The sequence below is a fragment of the Sus scrofa genome, chromosome 7 (genome assembly GCF_000003025.6).
Source record: "Sus scrofa isolate TJ Tabasco breed Duroc chromosome 7, Sscrofa11.1, whole genome shotgun sequence".
In the NCBI taxonomy this organism is placed as follows: Eukaryota; Metazoa; Chordata; class Mammalia; order Artiodactyla; family Suidae; genus Sus; species Sus scrofa.
The window spans coordinates 67,809,274-67,829,151 of NC_010449.5; the positions used below are offsets into that span (position 1 = coordinate 67,809,274).

Here is a 19,878-nt window from a genome sequence, read left to right on the forward strand (position 1 = left end):
AACTAAAAGGACTTGTCTTTGTGTGTTTATTTTCTTAGACAAGCACAAATCCAGGGCTGTGTTTTCTGAAATCAGTCATTTCAGAGGTGATAGTTTTTCATGCTGTCTAAAATACTCTAGTTTTCTTCCTGCACAGTTCTTCTCCGTCTAGGACTTTTCTCCTGTGCACAAGGTTAGGATTTTTCTTCTCTGCAATTAGGTGAGGACATGCAACTTGTTCTGGACAATGAAATGTGAGCTGAAATGACATGTGTCACATGTAGGCAGAAGATTTAAGTGCTAATTCCCCATTATGTTTCCCTCTGTCCCTGGGACTAGAAAGCTTCTAGAATGTCTGGGTGCCAGAGGAAGAGCAACGCAGAGGAGTGTGAAAGCCAAACCATAGTGGATATGTAGCCTGAGAGAAATAAAACTTGTATTGTTTTAAGCCTTTGATTTGAGGGTTGTTAGTACATATAACCAGCCCATACTGGCTGATACAGGGGCATAGGAAGAAAGTATTAGAATTTCTATCTCTTCTTTATGATTTCTTTTTTAATTTTAATTTTTTTGTGTGTGTTCTGGTGAAAATAACATCAATACAGTAATATAGGTACACTGTACATAGATACATATAATTTATAATATATATCTATATAGTATACATTATAGAATCAACATATAGGCACTATAGTTTATACTATATATCTATATATAGTTTATACCTGTATAGTATATATTGTATAATCTAAATCTATATATGTACATACATAATTACATATATGTCTAAACATAATTTATTGATAAAATATATAGTTAAAACAATTTAGAGATAAACACCCTTTATGTTAAAAACTAAGAGGTTGTGACAAGTAAGCTTGGCTCTATTACTGATAATATATCACTTTTTCAAGTTAAAGGATAAATGCCCTAATACTGCTTCCTAGGTTGCTGTGACTAAACTAATTCCATTTAACTCTTACAGAGTTCTCTCATCTTAGAAACTTCCCACAGGGAGTTCCCGTCATGGCACAGATTAACGAATCTGACTGGGAATCATGAGGTTGCGGCTTCGATCCCTGGCCTTGCTCAGTGGGTTAAGGATCCGGCGTTGCTGTGAGCTGTGGTGTAGGTCACAGACATGGCTCGGATTCCGCGTTGCTGTGGCTCTGGCATAAGCTGGCGGCTACAGCTCTGATTCGACCCCTAGCCTGGGAAACTCCAAACGCCACAGGAGCGGCCTAAGAAATGGCAAAAAGAAAAACAAAAAAACAAACAAACAAAAAACAAAAACTTCCCACAGGAGTTCCTGTTGTGGCTCAGCAATTAACAAATCGATCCCTGGCCTCGCTCAGTGGGTTAAGGATCCGGCATTTCTCTGAGCTGTGGTGTAGGTCGCAGACTTGGCTCCCACCTGGTGTTGCTGTGGCTCTGGCGTACGCCGGTGGCTACAGCTCTGATTAGACCCCTAGCCTGGGAACCTCCATATGCTGCGGTGAGGCCCTAGAAAAGACAAAAAAAAAAAAGATACATGAAGGTAAACAAACATGAGAAAAACTATCCAATTTTAACTATATTCAGGGAAGTGCAAATTAAAACCACAATAAGATATCATACATTTATAATTAAGACCTGATTAAAAACAGAAAGACATCCTTATGACTATAACAATCTCCCCACCTCAAAAAAACAAACAAGGAGTTCCCGTCGTGGTGCAGTGGTTAACGAATCCGACTAGGAACCATGAGGTTGCGGGTTCGGTCCCTGCCCTTGCTCAGTGGGTTAACGATCCGGCGTTGCCGTGAGCTGTGGTGTAGGTTGCAGACGCGGCTCGGATCCCGCGTTGCGTAGGCCAGTGGCTACAGCTCCGATTCGACCCCTAGCCTGGGAATCTCCATATGCCGCAGGAGCGGCCCAAGAAATAGCAAAAAGACAAAAAAAAAAAAACAAACAAGTATCAAATGTTGGTGAGGAACAACATACCTAGTTTCAGTTCTAGGTAGAAAGTGGTACACACACTATTTTGGAAAACTGATAGTTGATAGTTATTTACTTAAACTGATATGTGCCTATACTATGGCACAGTATTTCTACTCCATTACATATTAACAAAAATGTGAACATAACAGTCACCAAAAGACATGTACAAAAATGTTCGTAACTAAATATCCAAAAATGGAGAAACTATCCAAATGTCCATCAACAGTAAAATGGACAAATAAACTGGTATGGTCACACAATGGGATTGCTATACAGCAATGAGAATGAAAGGACTATAGCTACAATCAACAGTATGAGTCTCAAACAACTTTAAACACAAGAAGCCACACAAAAGTATATTCTTATTATTCCATTTATAAAAAGTTCACAACCAGGTAAAACAAATCTATGGTGTTATGATTTGGGGTCCACTTTGGGGGTAGCAATCAGGAGGTGGCACAAGGCAGGAGCTTCCAGGGTACTAGTAATGCTGTTTCCAGAATACAAACAACAGGTGTGTTCGCTCTGCAAAAAATTCACTGAGCTAGCTACACTTATAATTTGTGCCCTTCTGTGTATGTATCTAAGACTTCAATAAAATGTTTGCTTTAAAAAAAAAGGTGGTCATGTGAATAGTCGCCAATAAAGCAGTAAGAACAAATAACCACAACAATGCTTTATTGGGCACCTTGTGAACTTGCACACAAAAACAACCATCTATTTTAAAAAGAAAATATTCTATCAGAACAGAGAGATAGCACTAACATTAAAATGAGGTTATTGGGTGGAACAATCCCCTATTCTTTCCACTTGACACTCCCAGGAAAAAAAATGAAATAAACATCTAACCCCAGGAGTTCCCTGGTGGCCTAGTGATTAAGTATCTGATGTTACTACAGCTGTGGCTCGGGTCACTGCTGTAGTAGCATAGGTTTGATTCCTGGCCTGGGACTTCCACATGCAGTGGGTACATCCCCCCAAAAAAGTCTAACCTCAGAAAAGTTCTGAAACAGTGGGGTTCTAGACCAGCAATGTCTAATAAGAGAGCTACTAGTTATATGTGGCTACTGGGCTCATGAAATGCGACAAGTCTCAACTGAGCTAAAAGTGTAAACTACACACTAGACATCAAAGCCCTAGTACAAGTAAAAGAATGTAAAATATCTTGATTTTTTTAAAGTTTACAAGTTATTCATTGAAGTATATCATAAATACACACAAAAAGTACACAAATCATAAGCGCATGACTGAATGGACTTATCATGAAGTAAGTATGCCCATGTTTTCAGGAAACTACTGATAAAACATCTCTAGCACTAAAGTTTCCTTGTATGCTCTCCAAAACATGTTGCCAAAAGTATTATTTGTCTAGTTTTGAACTTGATATGAATAGAATCACACAATATATTCTTTTGTCTCTGTGTGATTCAACCAGCTAAACCATGTACATCTGTAGTTTATTTTCATTAAACCCTAAGATTCCACGATGACTGTATCACAGTAATGTATTCCCTTGTTGGATCATCTGCATTGTTCCCAGGTTTTGGCTATTATAAATACTGCTTCTATGAATGTTTTAATACATGTCTTTTTTGCTAGGTATTAGGTTATGCATATTTAACCTCAGTTTGAAAAAATGTCAGTTTTCCAATAAAGTTCTACCAATTTACACTTCTATCAGCAATGTACGAGAACTCCAGCTGGGTCACAGCCTCACCAACATTTGGTATCACTGGTCTTTTTTTATTTTGGCAAGTATGGTAAGTGTGTGGTGGTGTCTCAGTTCAACCGTCAATCTTTTTATACTGGGAACTGTATTTCCTAGAATCTCTTTCCTTGTATGGCTCCTGGTTAAAGTTCACCAAAGGTAAAGTGACATGAGATTTGGGAGGAGGAAGTGCAGCCTTAGACCTTACATGCCAAAGGTTTCCTGTGGTCAGAGGTAGTGACGAAATTTACAGAGGTGCAGGTGCATTCCAGTTTGTTCTCACGCTTCCTGACTCTGCGCTCAGCTCTCCTTTGCACTGTGGTTTTAATTGTGTTGCCAAAATTGGTAATGAAGTTGAACATATTTTTATATGCTTTTGATTACCTGTATATTCTGTAAAGTATGTGTTCAGGTCTCTTGCCTATTTTTTTCCATTTCCCATGTGTTTTTGTCTTATTGAACTGTCAGAATTCCTAGTGTAATACAATTCCTTTTTGGTTGACTCTCAATTTTTATAATGATTTCATGCTGAAATGGTAGTATTTTCAATATGCTAAGTTAAGTATATTATAAAATTTAACTTCACCTGTTTTTAAAATATTTTTTAAAAATCTACGAGAAACTTTAATTTTGTGGTTCAAATTATATTTCTATTGGACAGTGCTGCTGTTGATAATTAAAATCTGACTACAGAACTTATTTTTATTGTTTTCCTACATAATGCTGTTCTAAGGTCCTAAAGTTGCAAAACAAAATTTATCAGGTTCTATGATTTACAAATATTTTAAAAAATTGAACAGAAATGAAACATTTACCTTCACAACTACACAGGACAGATAAACTGTCAACTTTCTTTGCTTTTAGCTGAAATTACATCAATTGAGTGTGATAACACTCATGGGTGGTTATCTCTTTCTGTTCAGAGCTCATACAACAGTCACACATATATTTAATTTTAAAAAGAGAAAACAAATTACTTTTTAAAATATGCAGACTGTAGCAGAGACAACTTTTTCAAAACATGGAAATTGGGAGAAAATTTAAAGACAGCTTTGGTATTACAAAGATTGGAAAACACTGCCCTAGTTCATTTCAGAGTAATCCCCTAAAATCAAGGATTTCTGAACAGGGAGAGCTAATATAATAAAAAAGAAAATTACATATAATCCATATTACAATATTGCTCATTAAAAATTCTTCTCTTAAATAGGAAATAATTCATATCTGCACAACCACTCCCTACCTTCACCCCTCATAAAAGCCTTATATTGTGTGAATACTTTATATCTTGTCAAGCTGTTTGTTTATTGTAGCACGATTTTGTATATCCTTTGATGGCAGAAACATTAGAAAACAGATGCTCTGACGTACTTTAATTTACCTAATACCATTGTGAGGCAGCTGTAAGCATGCCTAATCATTTTCTAATGTCTCATCAAAGCATAAGATCCCTTCTTTTTACCTCAGCTGGCTTTACTGAAAGAAAGTAAATGCTCCATGCTTGCCTAACATCAGCCACCACAGACCTTTTATGTGGTACTCTTACATTATTCCAATCCATCACAGACTCAGAAGGATACCTCTTTTATTAACTTTAAAAAAATTGACTCTCTTGAAATATCAACATTGCTCTGAAATATTGGATTTTTGTGTCTAAATATATTGAATTAGGCAGGCTCAAAAGACCCCAATTTTAATTTCTTCTTGGCATTTTAAACCCAGATTCAGGTAAGTAATGAGCAAGGTTTCCATGCTACCATATAATCCAATTTCTCAAGGTTACAATCAGGTTAAATTCTTCCTGGTTGGAACCTGTCACAAGGACTGAGAGCTATGATTTAAGAAAAAATGAAGAAGGAAAACTCACTGTTAAATAGAGAGTGAATAATATCTGAAATTGATTAGATTCATAAGTGTTTAACAGTTCTGTATTAGCCTTGAACCAGTTTTTGGTATATTCCTTGAAGCATGTGTATGGTTATTAAAATTTTTTTAATGAGATGGGTGTTCTCTCTTTCAGAAGTAGTCTGACAATGGAAAGAACAACAAATGGGGAGGCCTGCATTCATTCTCCTCTCAGGGACCAACTAACTAGCTCCATATCCATGAGGTACAACTCAACTTCTCTATGCCTTGAATTCTAAAATGAAGGTTTGTGAGTTCCCATCATGGCTCAGCAGAAATGAATCTGACTAGCATTCATGAGGACGAAGGTTCGATCCCTGGCCTTGCTCAGTGGGTTAAGGATCCTGTGTTTCTGTGAGCTGTGGTGTAGGTTGCAGTCGCGGCTCGGATCCCATGTTGCTGTGGCTGTGATGTAGGCCAGCACCTGTAGCTCTGACTCAACCCCAAGCCTGGGAACCTCCATATGCCACAGGTGTGGCCCTAAAAAAATAACAAAATAAAATAAAATAAAATGAAGGTATCTACCACTGTAATAACAATAACATTCATAGCTACCCTTTACAATATCACGTGCTAAGGCCTATGCTAAGTGCATATCATCTCATTTAACTGCCACAATGAGATGGGTCACAAAACACTGAAGATAAATTATGTGCTCAAGGTCACAGTTAGTAAATAACAGCCAAAATTCAAATCAGCTGGGTCTATATGTGTAAGTCATCTAACCAGATGATAAGTAAATGAACTAGAGGATCTTGTTCATGGAACTAGTTGTCCTAAAACATCTGATGAATCAATCCAGTTTAGCAGGATGATTTAATACAGTAATGAAGAACACAGTTGTAGGGGAAGCCCTGATGTGAACCATCTTCACCATTCAGTGATGCAGCTGAGCCTCTGACTTCATCCCTTCTTTCTGGCCATGGGACTCCCCTTCCCCTCAACACCGTCATTACACCTCTCATGAGTGTCAAGAGAACCTTTGGAATACTTAGCTCCTCTCCATTTTGCAATCCACTAGTTTTCTGTCTTTACTTGTCCAACTGGCCAAGCAGAACCCCAGAGATAAACAAATTTAATGGAGACTCCTCCTATTCCCTGGGCTCTCTCACCTGTGGTATTCGATGACACCCATATTACTAAAACCTCAACTCTAGATAATCCAGAGAAACAGCAATTAAGAATGTAGTCTCTAGAAAGAAGACTTAGGACAGGTTCCAGAAGCCCACTAAACAGATGGGAAGCCTGATGTGAGTTACTTAATCTCCCTGTACTACAGTTTTCTCATCTGTGAAAAGAGGAAATAATGTTTTTACCTCACAGGGCTGTTGTGAAGATTAGACTAGTTTAATTCATGTAAATCACATAGAATCGCATCTCATGCAAAGCATACATGGAATTCTGAGAGATGTTGGAGAAAGACACAAATGAATAAATATCTTTAGTTTCTGGGATGTAATTTTAGCCAAGATGCAGAATGCTACCCACCCAGGTTTATAAAGATTGTCACTGAAGAAAGTCATTTTTATAAAATGGAAAGATTACCCAATTGCAAAGAAGAAAGCCATGTGCGATATGTTATGTGCAAACTAGTTAATAGTGTTGCTAGAAAGAAGTCAAACAGCACTCTGCAAGGCTGTCAAAAGCAATAATGAAAGAATCTTTAAATATATCAAACGTATTAAACTTCCCAGAGAATCAAGTGAGACTACCTGATGATCACAGAGGAAAAACTATGCTCAAAGATGAAAAGAAGAGAATAAATGTGTCACTGGCCTCCATTTTCCTGTAAGGCTACCAATTTCTAAATTGCTTTTTAAGGTAGGTAGTCGAGGTATTAAATAAAAAAGGACTTTGGGGTCCAACAGACAAAGTGGACACAGACAAAGCACTAAGACAGGTGAACACATGAGTTTTGAAGGCATTAAAGATGTGAAACCCTTGGGCCAAATAGGTAACCTGCTGCCATGAATGGTGACTCTGCCAGAAAAAGACACGACTACAATTCTAATCCTCATCCTCAAGTTGTTCTTAGGAACAACTTGTAGAATCTTTGGTAATAAAGATGGAAAATGGAAGGAAAATACTGATAAGAATTATTTAAGTTTCTAAGATCACATAATTTTTCTCAGAAGACAATACAGTCATTAACCCCTACATATAAATACCATAAAGTTCCAGACCATGGGATGACTTTTTTTTTTTTTTTTTTTTTTTTGGCTTTTTAGGGCCACACCTGCAGCATATGGAGGTTCCCAGAGTAGGGGTCTAATCAGAGCTACAGCTGTCCGCCACAGCCACAGCCACAGCAACTTGAGATCCTAGCCACTCTGTGACCTAACACCACAGCTCATGGCAACACCAGATCCTTAACCCACTGAGCAAGGCCAGGGATCAAGCTTGCATCCTCATGGATACTAGTCAGGTTTGTTAACAACTGAGCCATGACGGGAACTCCACAGGATGACTTCTAATTCCTTTGTTTTTGGTTTTTAACCAGCAGGAAAAGTAAATCACAGGAAAGCAAAATTCCCATCTCTCTCTTGTTTTTTTTCCCTTCTCTTTTTTAAAATAACTATTTTCAAGGCTGAAACGGTTACAAAATTCTCAGAATTAATTGTAAGCGAAAAAAATAAGCTCAGTGCCCAGTATTAGGCTTCTGTATACTTGTTGCCAAGTCAACTGTAGCACAGACAGCTAGCTGTCCATCAAAATTTGTGGTCTCATCTTCCTTAGCACATAGGTAACCTATGATTTCTGGGCTCTCTGAGAAACATGACTGTGGTTTCATGACAGACTTTTAGTTAGTGGAATATGAGTAAAAATATGAGTGCCACACCAAACCAGATTCACAAATATCTCCTATGTACATATCTTGCCACTGTTTTTCTCTTTGGGCTGGCTTAAATGAGTTTGGCCAAATGGGGACCTTAAAAGTCACACTTTAAAATGGCAGTGGTCCAACCATCTAAATGACTTCATGGAAGAAAGCCACCCTGCTCACCTGTTCATCTATTAGTACTTTTACATGAGCAAGAAATAAACTTCTATTGTATTTTTATTATAATGTATTTTGAAGTCTGTTTATGATAGCAATTAGCTGACATTAAATAATGCAAATTTTGAATAATGCAAAATTTTAGACTCTAAATAAATTTAGATACTTAATAAGTATATAAGAAGAGGAGTTCCCGTCGTGGCTCAGTGGAAATGAGTCTGACTAGGAACATGAAGTTGAGCATTCGATCCCTGGCCTTGCTCAGTAGGTTAAGGATCTGGCATCACCGTGAGCTGTGGTGTGGGTCACAGACACGGCTTGGATCCTGCGTTGCTGTGGCTCTGGCATAGGCCTGCAGCTACAGCTCCGATTGGACCCCTAGCCTGGAAACTTCCATATGCCGTGGGTGCAGCCCTAAAAAGACAAAAAAAAAAAAAGTATATAGAAGAAAACAATTTAGGTTCAACTAAAATACTCAAGAAATAAAGAAATCTCAAAGACACTATTCAACTAAATTAAAAAATAATCTTGTTAAATTTCTTTTATTTGGTTAAAGTATAGTAGATTTACAATGTTGTAACAATTTCTGCTGTACAGCAAAGTGACTCAGTCAATACATTCCCTTTCTTATATTATCTTCCATCATGGTGTCTCCCAAGAGACTGGACATAGTTCCCTGTGTTATACAGTAGGACTCCATTGCTTATCCATTCTAAATGTAATAGTTTGCATCTACTGATCCCAAACTCCCAGTCCATTGCCCTCCCTCCTCTCTCCACCTTGGCAACTACAAGTCTGTTCTCCATGTTTGTGAGTCTGTTTCTGTTTTGTAGATAGGTTCATTTATGCCATATTTTAGATTCTACATACAAGTGATATCATATGGTATTTATCCTTCTCTTTCTGACTTAGCTCACTTCAAATGATAGTCTCTAGTTGCATCCATGTTGCTGCAAATGGCATTATTTCATTCTTTTTTATGGCTGAGTAGTATTCCATTGTATATATGTAACACATCTTCTTAATCAATTCATCTGTGGGTGGACATTTAGGTTGCTTCCATGCCTACTATGAACAGTGCTGCAGTGAACTTAGGGGTGCATATACCTTTTTGAATGGAAGTTTTGTCCAGATATAAGTCCAGGCAGGGGATGGCTGGATCATACAGTAGTTCTGTATTCAGTTTTCTGAGGAACCTCCATACTGTCTTCCATAGCGGTTGTACCAATTTACATTCCTACTAACAGTTTAAGAGGGTTTCCTTTTCTCTACACCCTCTCCAGCATTTATTATTTGTAGACTTCTTAATGGTGGCCATTCTGACCAGTGTGAGATATAGCTCACTGTAATTTTGGTTTTCATTTTTCTAATAATTAGTGATGTTGAGCATCTTTTTGTGTGCTTTTTGGCTATCTGTATGTCTTTAGAGAAATGTCTATTTAGGTCTTCTGCCCATTTTTCAATTGGGTTGTCTTTTTGCTGTTGAGTTGTATGAGTTGTTTATATATTTTGTAGATTAAGCCCTTATTGGTTGCATTGCTTGCAAAGATTTTCTCCCATTCCATGGGTTGTCTTTTTTTTTTTTTTTTTTCTTTAATGGTTTCCTTTGCTGTGCAAACGCTTTTGAATTGAATTTAGTTATTTTTGTTTTTATTGTCATTATTCTAGGAGGTGGATCAAACAAGATGCTGCTGCAATTTATATCAAAAAGTCTTCTGCCTAAGTTTTCCTCTAGGAGATTTATAATATCTGGCCTTATGTTTAGGTCTTTAATCCATTTCGAGTTTATTTTTGTATACAGTGTTAGAGAATGTTCTAATTTCATTCTTTTACATGTAGCTGTCCAGTTTTCCCAGCACCACTACTGAAGAGACTCTTTCCTCCACTGTATGTTCTTGCCTCTTTTGTCAAGATTAGTTGACCACAGGTGCTTGGGTTTATTTCTGGCTTTCTATCCTGTTCCTCTGATCTATATTTCTGTTTTTGTGTCACTACCATACTGTTTTACTTTTTTTTATTTTTATTTTATTTTTTTGGTTTTTGGGGTTTTTTGTCTTTTTTTTTTTTTTGGCCATTTCTTGGGCCACTCCTGCGGCATATGGAGGTTCCCAGAGTAGGGGTCTAATCAGAGCTGTAGCCACTGGCCTACACCATAGCTAAAGCAACAAGGGATCTAAGCCAAGTCTGCCACCTACACCACAGCTCACAGCAACACCGGATCCTTAACCCACTGAGCAAGGCCAGGGATCGAACCTGCGACCTCATGGTTCCTAATTGGATTCATTAACCACTGAGCCACAACGGGAACTCCAGCACCATACTGTTTTAATTACTAGCTTTTTGATATGGTCTAAAGTCAGGAAGCCTGATATATTATAATTTTAAGGCAGTAGGGTACTGCTTACAGAGGCATTTTTACACAGCAGCTAAGATGGGCAAGCTCAGGAATCTGAATGCGAGTTCAAATCCCAGACTTGTCACTCTGTAGCTATATGACCCGAGAAAGTTACTTAATTTATGTCTTGGTTTTCTTATTCATAGTACTATTTCCTTAGGATGGCCAAGGTGAGAGATAAATGGGAGAATGTACATAACAGGCTAATAGCATTTGGTACAATCTAAATACTTAGTAGCAATAGAAGAAGAAATAAAAAGAACAAAACAATTCCATGTGCAGCAACATAGATGGAACTAGGGACTCTCACACTTAGTGAAGCAAGTCAGAAAGAGAAAGACAAATACCATATGATATCACTTAAATGTGGAATCTAACATATGGCACAAATGAACCTTTCCACAGAAAAGAAACTCATGGACTGGAAAATAGATTTGTGGTTGCCAAAGGAGAGGGGAAGGGTGTGGGAAGGACTGGGAGTTTGGTATTAATAGATGCAAACTACTACATTTAGAACGGATAAGCAATGGAGACCCACTGTAGAGCAAAGAGAACTATGTCCAATTTCTTGGGATACACCATGATATGAGACTGGGTCACTTTGCTGTACAGCAGAAATTGGTAAAACATTGTAAATCAACTATACTTTAATAAAATACATTTTTAAAAATCATAATACAATTTCTAAAGTAATTTAATTTGCAACCATGAAAGAGGTTATATATATATATATATATATATATTTATATATATATTGTCTTTTGTCTAGAGGTTATATATTTAAAGAATATAGCTATCATTGTGTTTTTAAAAATCTAGTAAGAGGCTACAAATATACAGATAAATTAAAAAATCTGGTTCTGTGAGGAGAAGAGATGGTCACATACATCATGTGATGTGAATAGTACAAAAAAGGCTAACACCAAATCATTTTCTCTATCAGTCTCTTCCTTGCCAAATAGTTTTAAATCATAACCCTTAGAGAATAAAGGCAGGGATTTCTGACTGAGAATCTAACCTCTTATTTCTAGTTCACTGTCATCCTGAGTAAAAAACTAGCTGCTGGTATATTTATTAATGGCAGCATAACTCTTAAAAATCTCTCTGACTTCTGACTTTTTTTTCTAACCACCATACCCTATGTAATCATTTGACAAGCCTGTCCATTCTTCTTTCAAAATGTCAATTACATTTATTCCCATTTTCATTTTCAGTGCCGTTATTCTAAATCAGACCCTTACTGCCTATCATCTACACCAGTATTTTTCCAACTTTTAAAAACTGTCTTATAAGAGAAATATTTGACATCTTGATTTGATACAAAAACAAACATATATGTGCTTATGACTGAGACCATATCCCTACGAAATAACACTTTCTCTTCCTAAGAGCAATCTACCCTGATATTGTTTAAAATCTCTTATTACATCTCTCACTCTATCGATTTCCTGACTCATTAGTGGGTCACAACCTGCAGCCTGAATGACTTTGTCCATTGCTTATGCTTCCTTAATGCCTCCACACTCTCCTGGCTCCTATCCTTTCTATTCATCTCCACCAGATTAAATCCTTTTAAAGCTCCATTCTAATTTTGTCTATTTCCTATCCAGCATTATTTTTGTTTGTTTGTTTTAATGATTTTTATTTTTTTCCATTACAGCTGGTTTACAGTGTTCTGTCAATTTTCTATTGCACAGCAAGGTGACCCAGTCACACATACATATTTACATTCTTTTTTCTCACATTATCATGCTCCATCACAAGTGAATAGATACAGTTCACAGTGCTACACAGCAGGATCTCATTGCTTATCCATTCCAAAGGCAATAGGTTGCAACCTACCCAGCATTCTTTCCTGATGCCTCTCAAAATCCTTAGCCTAGTGTTTAAGACTTGACCAAACCTGGGGCTAGCAAAGACACATTCAACCATATTATTTCAACTATAGACATACTGAACAAACCTGAACACTCATGATTTCCTGATTCTTTGCAGACCCAATTCTGTCCTTCCTCTAGTCCTGTGATATATCTATGAAAATCCCCCTCCAATCATTCATTTAGTACATGGTTAGTGAGCAGCTATATGTTCTGGACACAGAGGGAATTAAGTGGACCCTGTACTCACAGAGCTGATGGTATGGCACTATAAGTGGGAAAGTACCAAAAAATGTAAAAACAGTTACAAAATGGGAAACAGAGCATCACTGGATCATACACTAGGAAGAGCTTACCTAGTTAACAAGATCAGGGCAGGTCTCTCAGAGAAAGAGCCGTTTCCTCTAAGCAACAAAGGATAAAAAGGAGCCACCAGGTAAAAAGTGAGGGTACAGGGTTCTCAGATGGGGCAACAGCATACTGAGGACCATGAGAAGAGAAACTACAGAAATCTCAAAGAGGTGACAGATGACCAGTTTGCCTGTGGCAGAGAGAATGCAAGTCAGAGCAGCCATGAACTGGGACAAGCAGATTTCATATGGCATTATGTCTCAGGTCACATGTCACTATAGTAAGTATTCATCATATGCCTGCTATATGCCAGATAATGAGCATTTAAGAATATTTAAGGCATGTGTTCTTGTCCTCCCCAAACTCACATTCTTCTGTTGGGATTGACAGGTCAGCTTGTAGTGAGATAAAAGCCAAACTAGACATATGTTCAGGTAGTTCAGAGAAAGAATTGTTAACCTTTTCTAGTAGTTTGGGAAAGGACTCCTAGATGATGTAATGCCTGAGCGGGGATTTGAAAAATGAATAGGAACTGACAAACGTTTATCAAGCAAGGGACCAGCATGCACAAAATTATAGGGACATGAAAAACAGCACAGATTTTCCATGAAAACCCCCCTTGATAGCCCAGAAAAGAAAGTATTCTCATGTCCCACAGAATTTAGGATCCCTGAACCACAATGGAGTTAATCTGCAGGGTTATTAGGTACATGAAGAAAAAAGGCTTCATCCTCCCTTTTTAAAAAAATCACCAATGAAGTATATTACAGTACTCTGCTCATAGAAGGCACTCAGTAAATATATACTTGTAGAATAAATATGTATTGAGTTAAAATTAGCTAAGTGATCCCTTATGCACAGAAAGAATAAGAGAGGATATATATGTTAACATACTTTTCAGAGCTGGAAAAGAGATTACCTAAGAAGGAAGGGCTGGAGAATGAAACCCCTGTGACCCCAAAAGTTCAAACCATAGGGGAAGGGCTCCAAATTGAGGTGCCTGGGCTTCCCTTGTAAAAAAATAAAGGCAACAAAAATGGACAGAATGACACAGCATGTAAAGTAGACATCACTAAATATGTGTAAGACTGAAAATTTTTTATTATTTAAAAAAATAGTCCATCTACAATACTGAGATAATCAAGGAGTTGGCAGAGTTGATATTTCAGGCAGAGAAAAGAGAATTTAATAACCATCCCTTCTTCCTCTGAGCCTTGAGTTTTAAGAAATTATTTAAATTAACTTCAAAATGTTCTTGTAGGCATTAATAAACTCTGACCATACCAATGAATTCCAATGACATCATTGTTTCCATGGTAACTAATGCACTTCAAAGAGGAAAAAACAGAGAGCAAGACTAAAAACCAAGGAAAAAATGGAATAAAGTGGTATAAACAAAGCATAACATTTCTCCTTTGCAGTTATGGAACACTCTTAATTTCAAATGCTTTACCACTACTCAGACTCCAAGGCTCTTAAATGCCAGAAGGATCTCGGAGGTCATCAAATTCACATCCCACTCATGTCCAGGATTCCCTTTACAATGGAGCTAGCTATACCACGGCTATCCTCCAACTTCTTACAGAGCTCTCTGCTCAAAAGTTCTCACTTACTCACTTGCAAAGATTACTGAGCACCTATCTTGCTTCACGGGTTAGGAGATGATTAAGACATTCTACCTTTTTTTCAAATTTTTGTTGTTTAGAAGGCAAATGATTAAAGCATGGGATGGAAAAAAAGGGTCATAATAAAGATAGAGGACAATGTCAAAAATAATGCAGGAATTACGCATTTCCAGTGACTTTCATTTCTATTCCTCCTCGGCCCCACATCCATGCCCAACCACATTCTGTACCTTGTCATGACCCATAAATGCTCCAACTGCAAATTTAAACTCTGGCATTCACTTTCTGATCATAAACAGCTCCTTTACATCCTAAACAAATCCTGTACTGGTTCTATGAGCTTTATGCAACCCAAGATCCTTTGCTTGGAATTCCTCCTCACAATATTTGCTTGCTGATATTCTCCATGTTTATATTGTAGTGGCACCTACCTACCAAAAGCCTAGTTCCATCTCTTTTAAAAACTTTTCTCCCAAGGATTTCATGATGCTTTTGAGTGAGCCAGACATACGCTTCCATTCACAATGAGAAGTTAGGCATCTACTTACATGCTGACAGAATGGCTATTATCCTGACCTTAAAGTGGCAGTAACAGACCACTGGCCCTGTTATCTAATTTCTGCAGACAGAATTGTGATTTGCTTGTTCTCATAATTTTGGTGGGTAGCTCTCTTAACTTTGCGCTGACTTACATTTTATAACCCCATATAAGTAACCTTATTTAGTTATCATAGCAGGCAGTACTTGTATAGTTTATCTTAGAGAGCATAATAGGAAATAACATTGCTCAATAAGTACTTTATTGAGACAGTTTTCTGTCTGAAGTGGACATTTGATTACCATTGCTTTGAAATTCTTCCAAGCTAAAACTCACAACATAAAACACCACATTCATTCATCCTCATATAAAAGCAGGCCCTAAAACATTTTATGATCACAATTTTACCCTGCTAGTGAGAATACCCTCAGATCACCTAGAAAGTAAGCATACAGGCATCATCCTTACCAGAGTCCTCAATGTTTATAAGAGCATGTTGATCCATCCTGAATTCCATGGCTTGCTAATAATACAAACAGCTCTGCCCTAACTGGCAAAGGAGAGGAAGTACTTGTCCAAGAGGATGTCTCAACTCCACCTCTCTAATATTTTATACTTTTCAGAAGCTCCCCTGAGATAAAAAAAAACATTTATGAAAGCTTCCTTGAGAGTCTATTCATTCTAATACATCATTGGCCCTTGTACTATGTCATAGTCTCCTTGAAGAATTTAATAAATGTTATGAATTCTCTCCATACCAAAACAAACACAAATGTACAATTTGCTGGGGATGGTGGGTGTGGGGGAGATGGAGAATCATGAGAACCCAGACGCTAATCCCTGGGCTGAAGTCTAAAAAGCTCCACTCTATAAACTCTAAAATCTAATTAGGCAAGGCTACTAGAAGCCATAGAGATGGAAGCATCACATTGGCTTGGTACTGAAATGCTTGCTCTAGACTACACTCTGGCACAGCCCAACTGCTTTTGCACACTAGGAGGAAGAACCCTCTACTTATGGTATAAGGGTGACAAAAATGAGTTCATTATACATAGAGTTTCTTTGTGAGTGTGTGTATGTGTCTTTTTTGTCCTTTTAGGGCCTCACCTGTGGCATATAGAAGTTCCCAGCCCAGAGGTCCAATCAGAGCTGTAGCCACCGCCCTACTCCAGAGCCATAGCAACATGGGATTTGAGCTGTGCCTGCGACCTACACCACAGCCCATGGCAACACCGGATCCTTAACCCACTGAGCGAGGATGCTAGTCGGTTTCATTAACCACTGAGCTACAATGGGTACTCCTGAGCTTCTTTTACTTCTGAGGACCTAGGAGAGACTTAGACTTCTATGGTCTCAGCTCTGCTTCTCTTGAGTATCAAGTCTTTTTTTTTAACCTCATGGGGACAGTTTAATAATGATCCTGTGTTTCTTTCCCTATGGCTGCTAGAAAATTCATGGCATACTCTAGCATGTATTTAAGTCCCTTAATGGCATGCAAATTATTTACAGACTTCACTTCTGACTCCATCTGATTCTAATTGCCCTTTCTCTTATTTTTATAATATTTCATTTGCTTTTTTGCCATACTGTATAGAAAACTCCTAGATACTTTCTAGAAGATGGTGAGTTATAAATGAGTTAAAAAGTAGGAGACAGAAGGAAAAAAGTCATCTTTTCCACCTCTTCTCCCACCAGTGACCTATTCAAGCATATCTACCTAAATAACTTCCTAAAATTCTCTCTCTCTTTTTTTTTTTTTTTTTTTTTTTGTCAGTGATAGCTTCATATAATTAAGAGCAGGAGTACTCATTCAGAAAATTCATACCTGAAGGATGTTTTAGAATTCTCCTTGATTAATATAATGTGTATACATGTTTGCATCTACATATGCATTTTTTAAAGTAACCATTAAAATGAAGTAGGGTGTTCAAATAGATTTCTGCACAGAACTAAATTAAAATTTAAATTGTTTTTTCTCAATGATTTGCTTTTTCAGTTAGAAATGTTTTGTATTTTTGCAACAGTGAAAAGCTGTAAATGCTTACAGGCACGTGGACTTTTCGAAACATCTCTGCTCCCTTGTGTGCATCCATCAGTGCAATATCCTGGGGTGTGGAGACAATCACAGCACCTAAGCAAAAAAAAAAAAACAAAAGGACAGCAAAACAATGCTATCATTTAATTCCTTATGGAAAGATTACTTCCCAAATTACATTGATTATACAGTAGAAGAGTCTAGTACATTAACTACCTAAGTAATTTGTATAAATTTTACATATATGAATGGGAAAGCTAAGGAAATGTCTACTTCACACTTGCCTATTTCTGACTCCTCACTCCTAAAATTACAAGCGACTTGTGATTCAAGATCACAGCTATATCATTAGAACCTTCCTCCCTTTCATACTATGCACTAGCTAGAAGATGCACAAAGTAGGCTTTATTTTCAAGAAAATCACAATGTACTTGGGAAGATAAAAAAAGTAAGGATTCAGTGCAATGTATAAAAGGATAATAATAAAGGTATGCCTAGGGTGTTACCGAGTTATAAAAGAAGAATAAAGGAAAGGTAACTATCAATCTAGGGGATAGGAGGGCAAAGGTGAAGAAGCAGGAGATAAGAAGCAATAGAGGAAAGGTTCTAGAAAGAGGTGATATCTAAGCTGAGCTTTAAGTGTATTAGAGAAAACTCACTAGTGTGGAACATATTGTGGGGAATAGTTTGGTGGGGCTAAAACCATGGCAGAAATTCTGATGCAAAACAGTGGTAGCCTGAACTAAGGCAGTCCTAAAAATAGATGAAGATAGAGGCTTTCCTATCAATTACCCTTCAGAAACCAGATGGTTTTGAGAGTTTTGAAAGAAAGTGCATGCAGTTTTTTCTTTAAGTGGAAACATGACAGGCCTGGTTATGATTTATATCATCTATGAATTTCTTAAAATTCTGTGGTTTCTTCCAGATGATAACCTGAAAAAAATTAACATATTTTATTTTATTTTAGGGCTGCATTCATAGGATATAGAGGTTCCCAGGCTAGGGGTCTAATCAGAGCTACAGCTGCCGGCTTATGGCACAGCAACACCAGATCCAAGCCATGTCTGCAACCTACACCACAGCTCACAGCAATGCTGGATCCTTAACCCACTGAACGAGACCAGAGATCAAACCTGCAATCTCATGGTTCCTAATCAGATTCATTTCTGCTACACCACAACAGGAACTCCAAATTAACATATTTTTGATCACCTGGATGATCAGCATCTTACAACTAAATACACATTGCCAAGACATTTCAGTGCCCCAAACCATCAAATTGGCACTAAGTGACAGTAGCTTTAGTTCACAGCTAAGAGAAGAGAGCTAGGATTCATAATAAATAACTGACTGCACTAAGTGAAGGGCAAATGATACTACAGAGTACTGTCTAAAGGGATAATTTGAAGAAGTCAGAATAGGGAAGACTGGCAGCAGAACCAAGTTCTCACAAAGCCTGTGGCAATACAGGCATGCCAAACTCAAAAAACTGTGCAATACTATTCAACTACACCTTCATCTTGCAATGGGTATTTTCATCTCAGCAAAAACTTCATCTTTCACATTAAATCAATGTCACTAATTTGAACTTCATTGAATCTATAAGTTTTGCTTGAATTTAATTTGTAGTTTTCTTAGTTTTTAAAAATTATGTAAGAGCTATAATCTTAAGGAATATGTATTTACACTTAGTTAAGTCGTCTAATAATAAAAATAAGTCTGTATAGGGTGTGGGGCAGATTATTTGCCTCTAGAAGGAAGATGTATTCATTATTCAAGTTAGAGAAACATTAACTTTGGAATTCCAACAGACTCAGAATTCAAATTTTTATTTCACTGCTGACTACTGGTGTGACCAGGGTAATAACTCAATCTCTCTGAGATTCAGTTTCTTGATCTACAAAATGGCATAGTAATATTTAGGTAACAGGGTGAAATAATATAATGTACTAATATACACAAGATACTTGACATGATGCCACAGGGTAAATGTTCAATAATTGGGAGGTGTACACTTATTTTTGATAGAAACTCTCCAGAAAGTGGGCATAGAAGGAACCTAGTTCAACATAACAAAGGGCATATATGACAAACCCACAGGTAACATCATTCTCAACAGTGAAAAGCTGAAAATATTTCCACTAAAATCAGGAAGAAGAAACAGATGTCCACTCTCACCACTGTTATTTAACATAATTTTAGAATTCCTAGCCATAGAAATCAGAGAAGAAAAAGAAATAAAAGGAATCCCAATTGGAAAAGAAGTAAAACTGTCACTGTTGAAGATGACATTACACTACACATAGAAATCCTAAAGAAACTATCAGAAAACTGTTAGAGTTCATCAATGAATTTGGTAAAGTTGCAGGATACAAAATTAATACATAGAAATCTCCTGCATTTATATACACTAACAATGAAAGATCAGAAAGAGAAATTAGGGAAAAAATCCCACTTACCATGGCATCAAAAAGAATAAAATATCTA

The 19,878-nt window shown here is 37.2% G+C and overlaps 1 protein-coding gene across 2 annotated transcripts in view; it reads right to left on the minus strand.

Annotated features, from left to right (window-relative positions):
• Positions 1-19,878, minus strand: part of NUBPL (nucleotide binding protein like) — a 242,910-nt gene that overhangs the window by 23,622 nt on the left and 199,410 nt on the right. For both annotated transcript variants that reach the window (XM_013978129.2, XM_005666209.3), the window contains exon 8: positions 17,402-17,487. In XM_013978129.2, the coding sequence (XP_013833583.2) occupies positions 17,402-17,487 (86 nt within the window). The remainder of the gene's footprint in view (positions 1-17,401; positions 17,488-19,878) is intronic.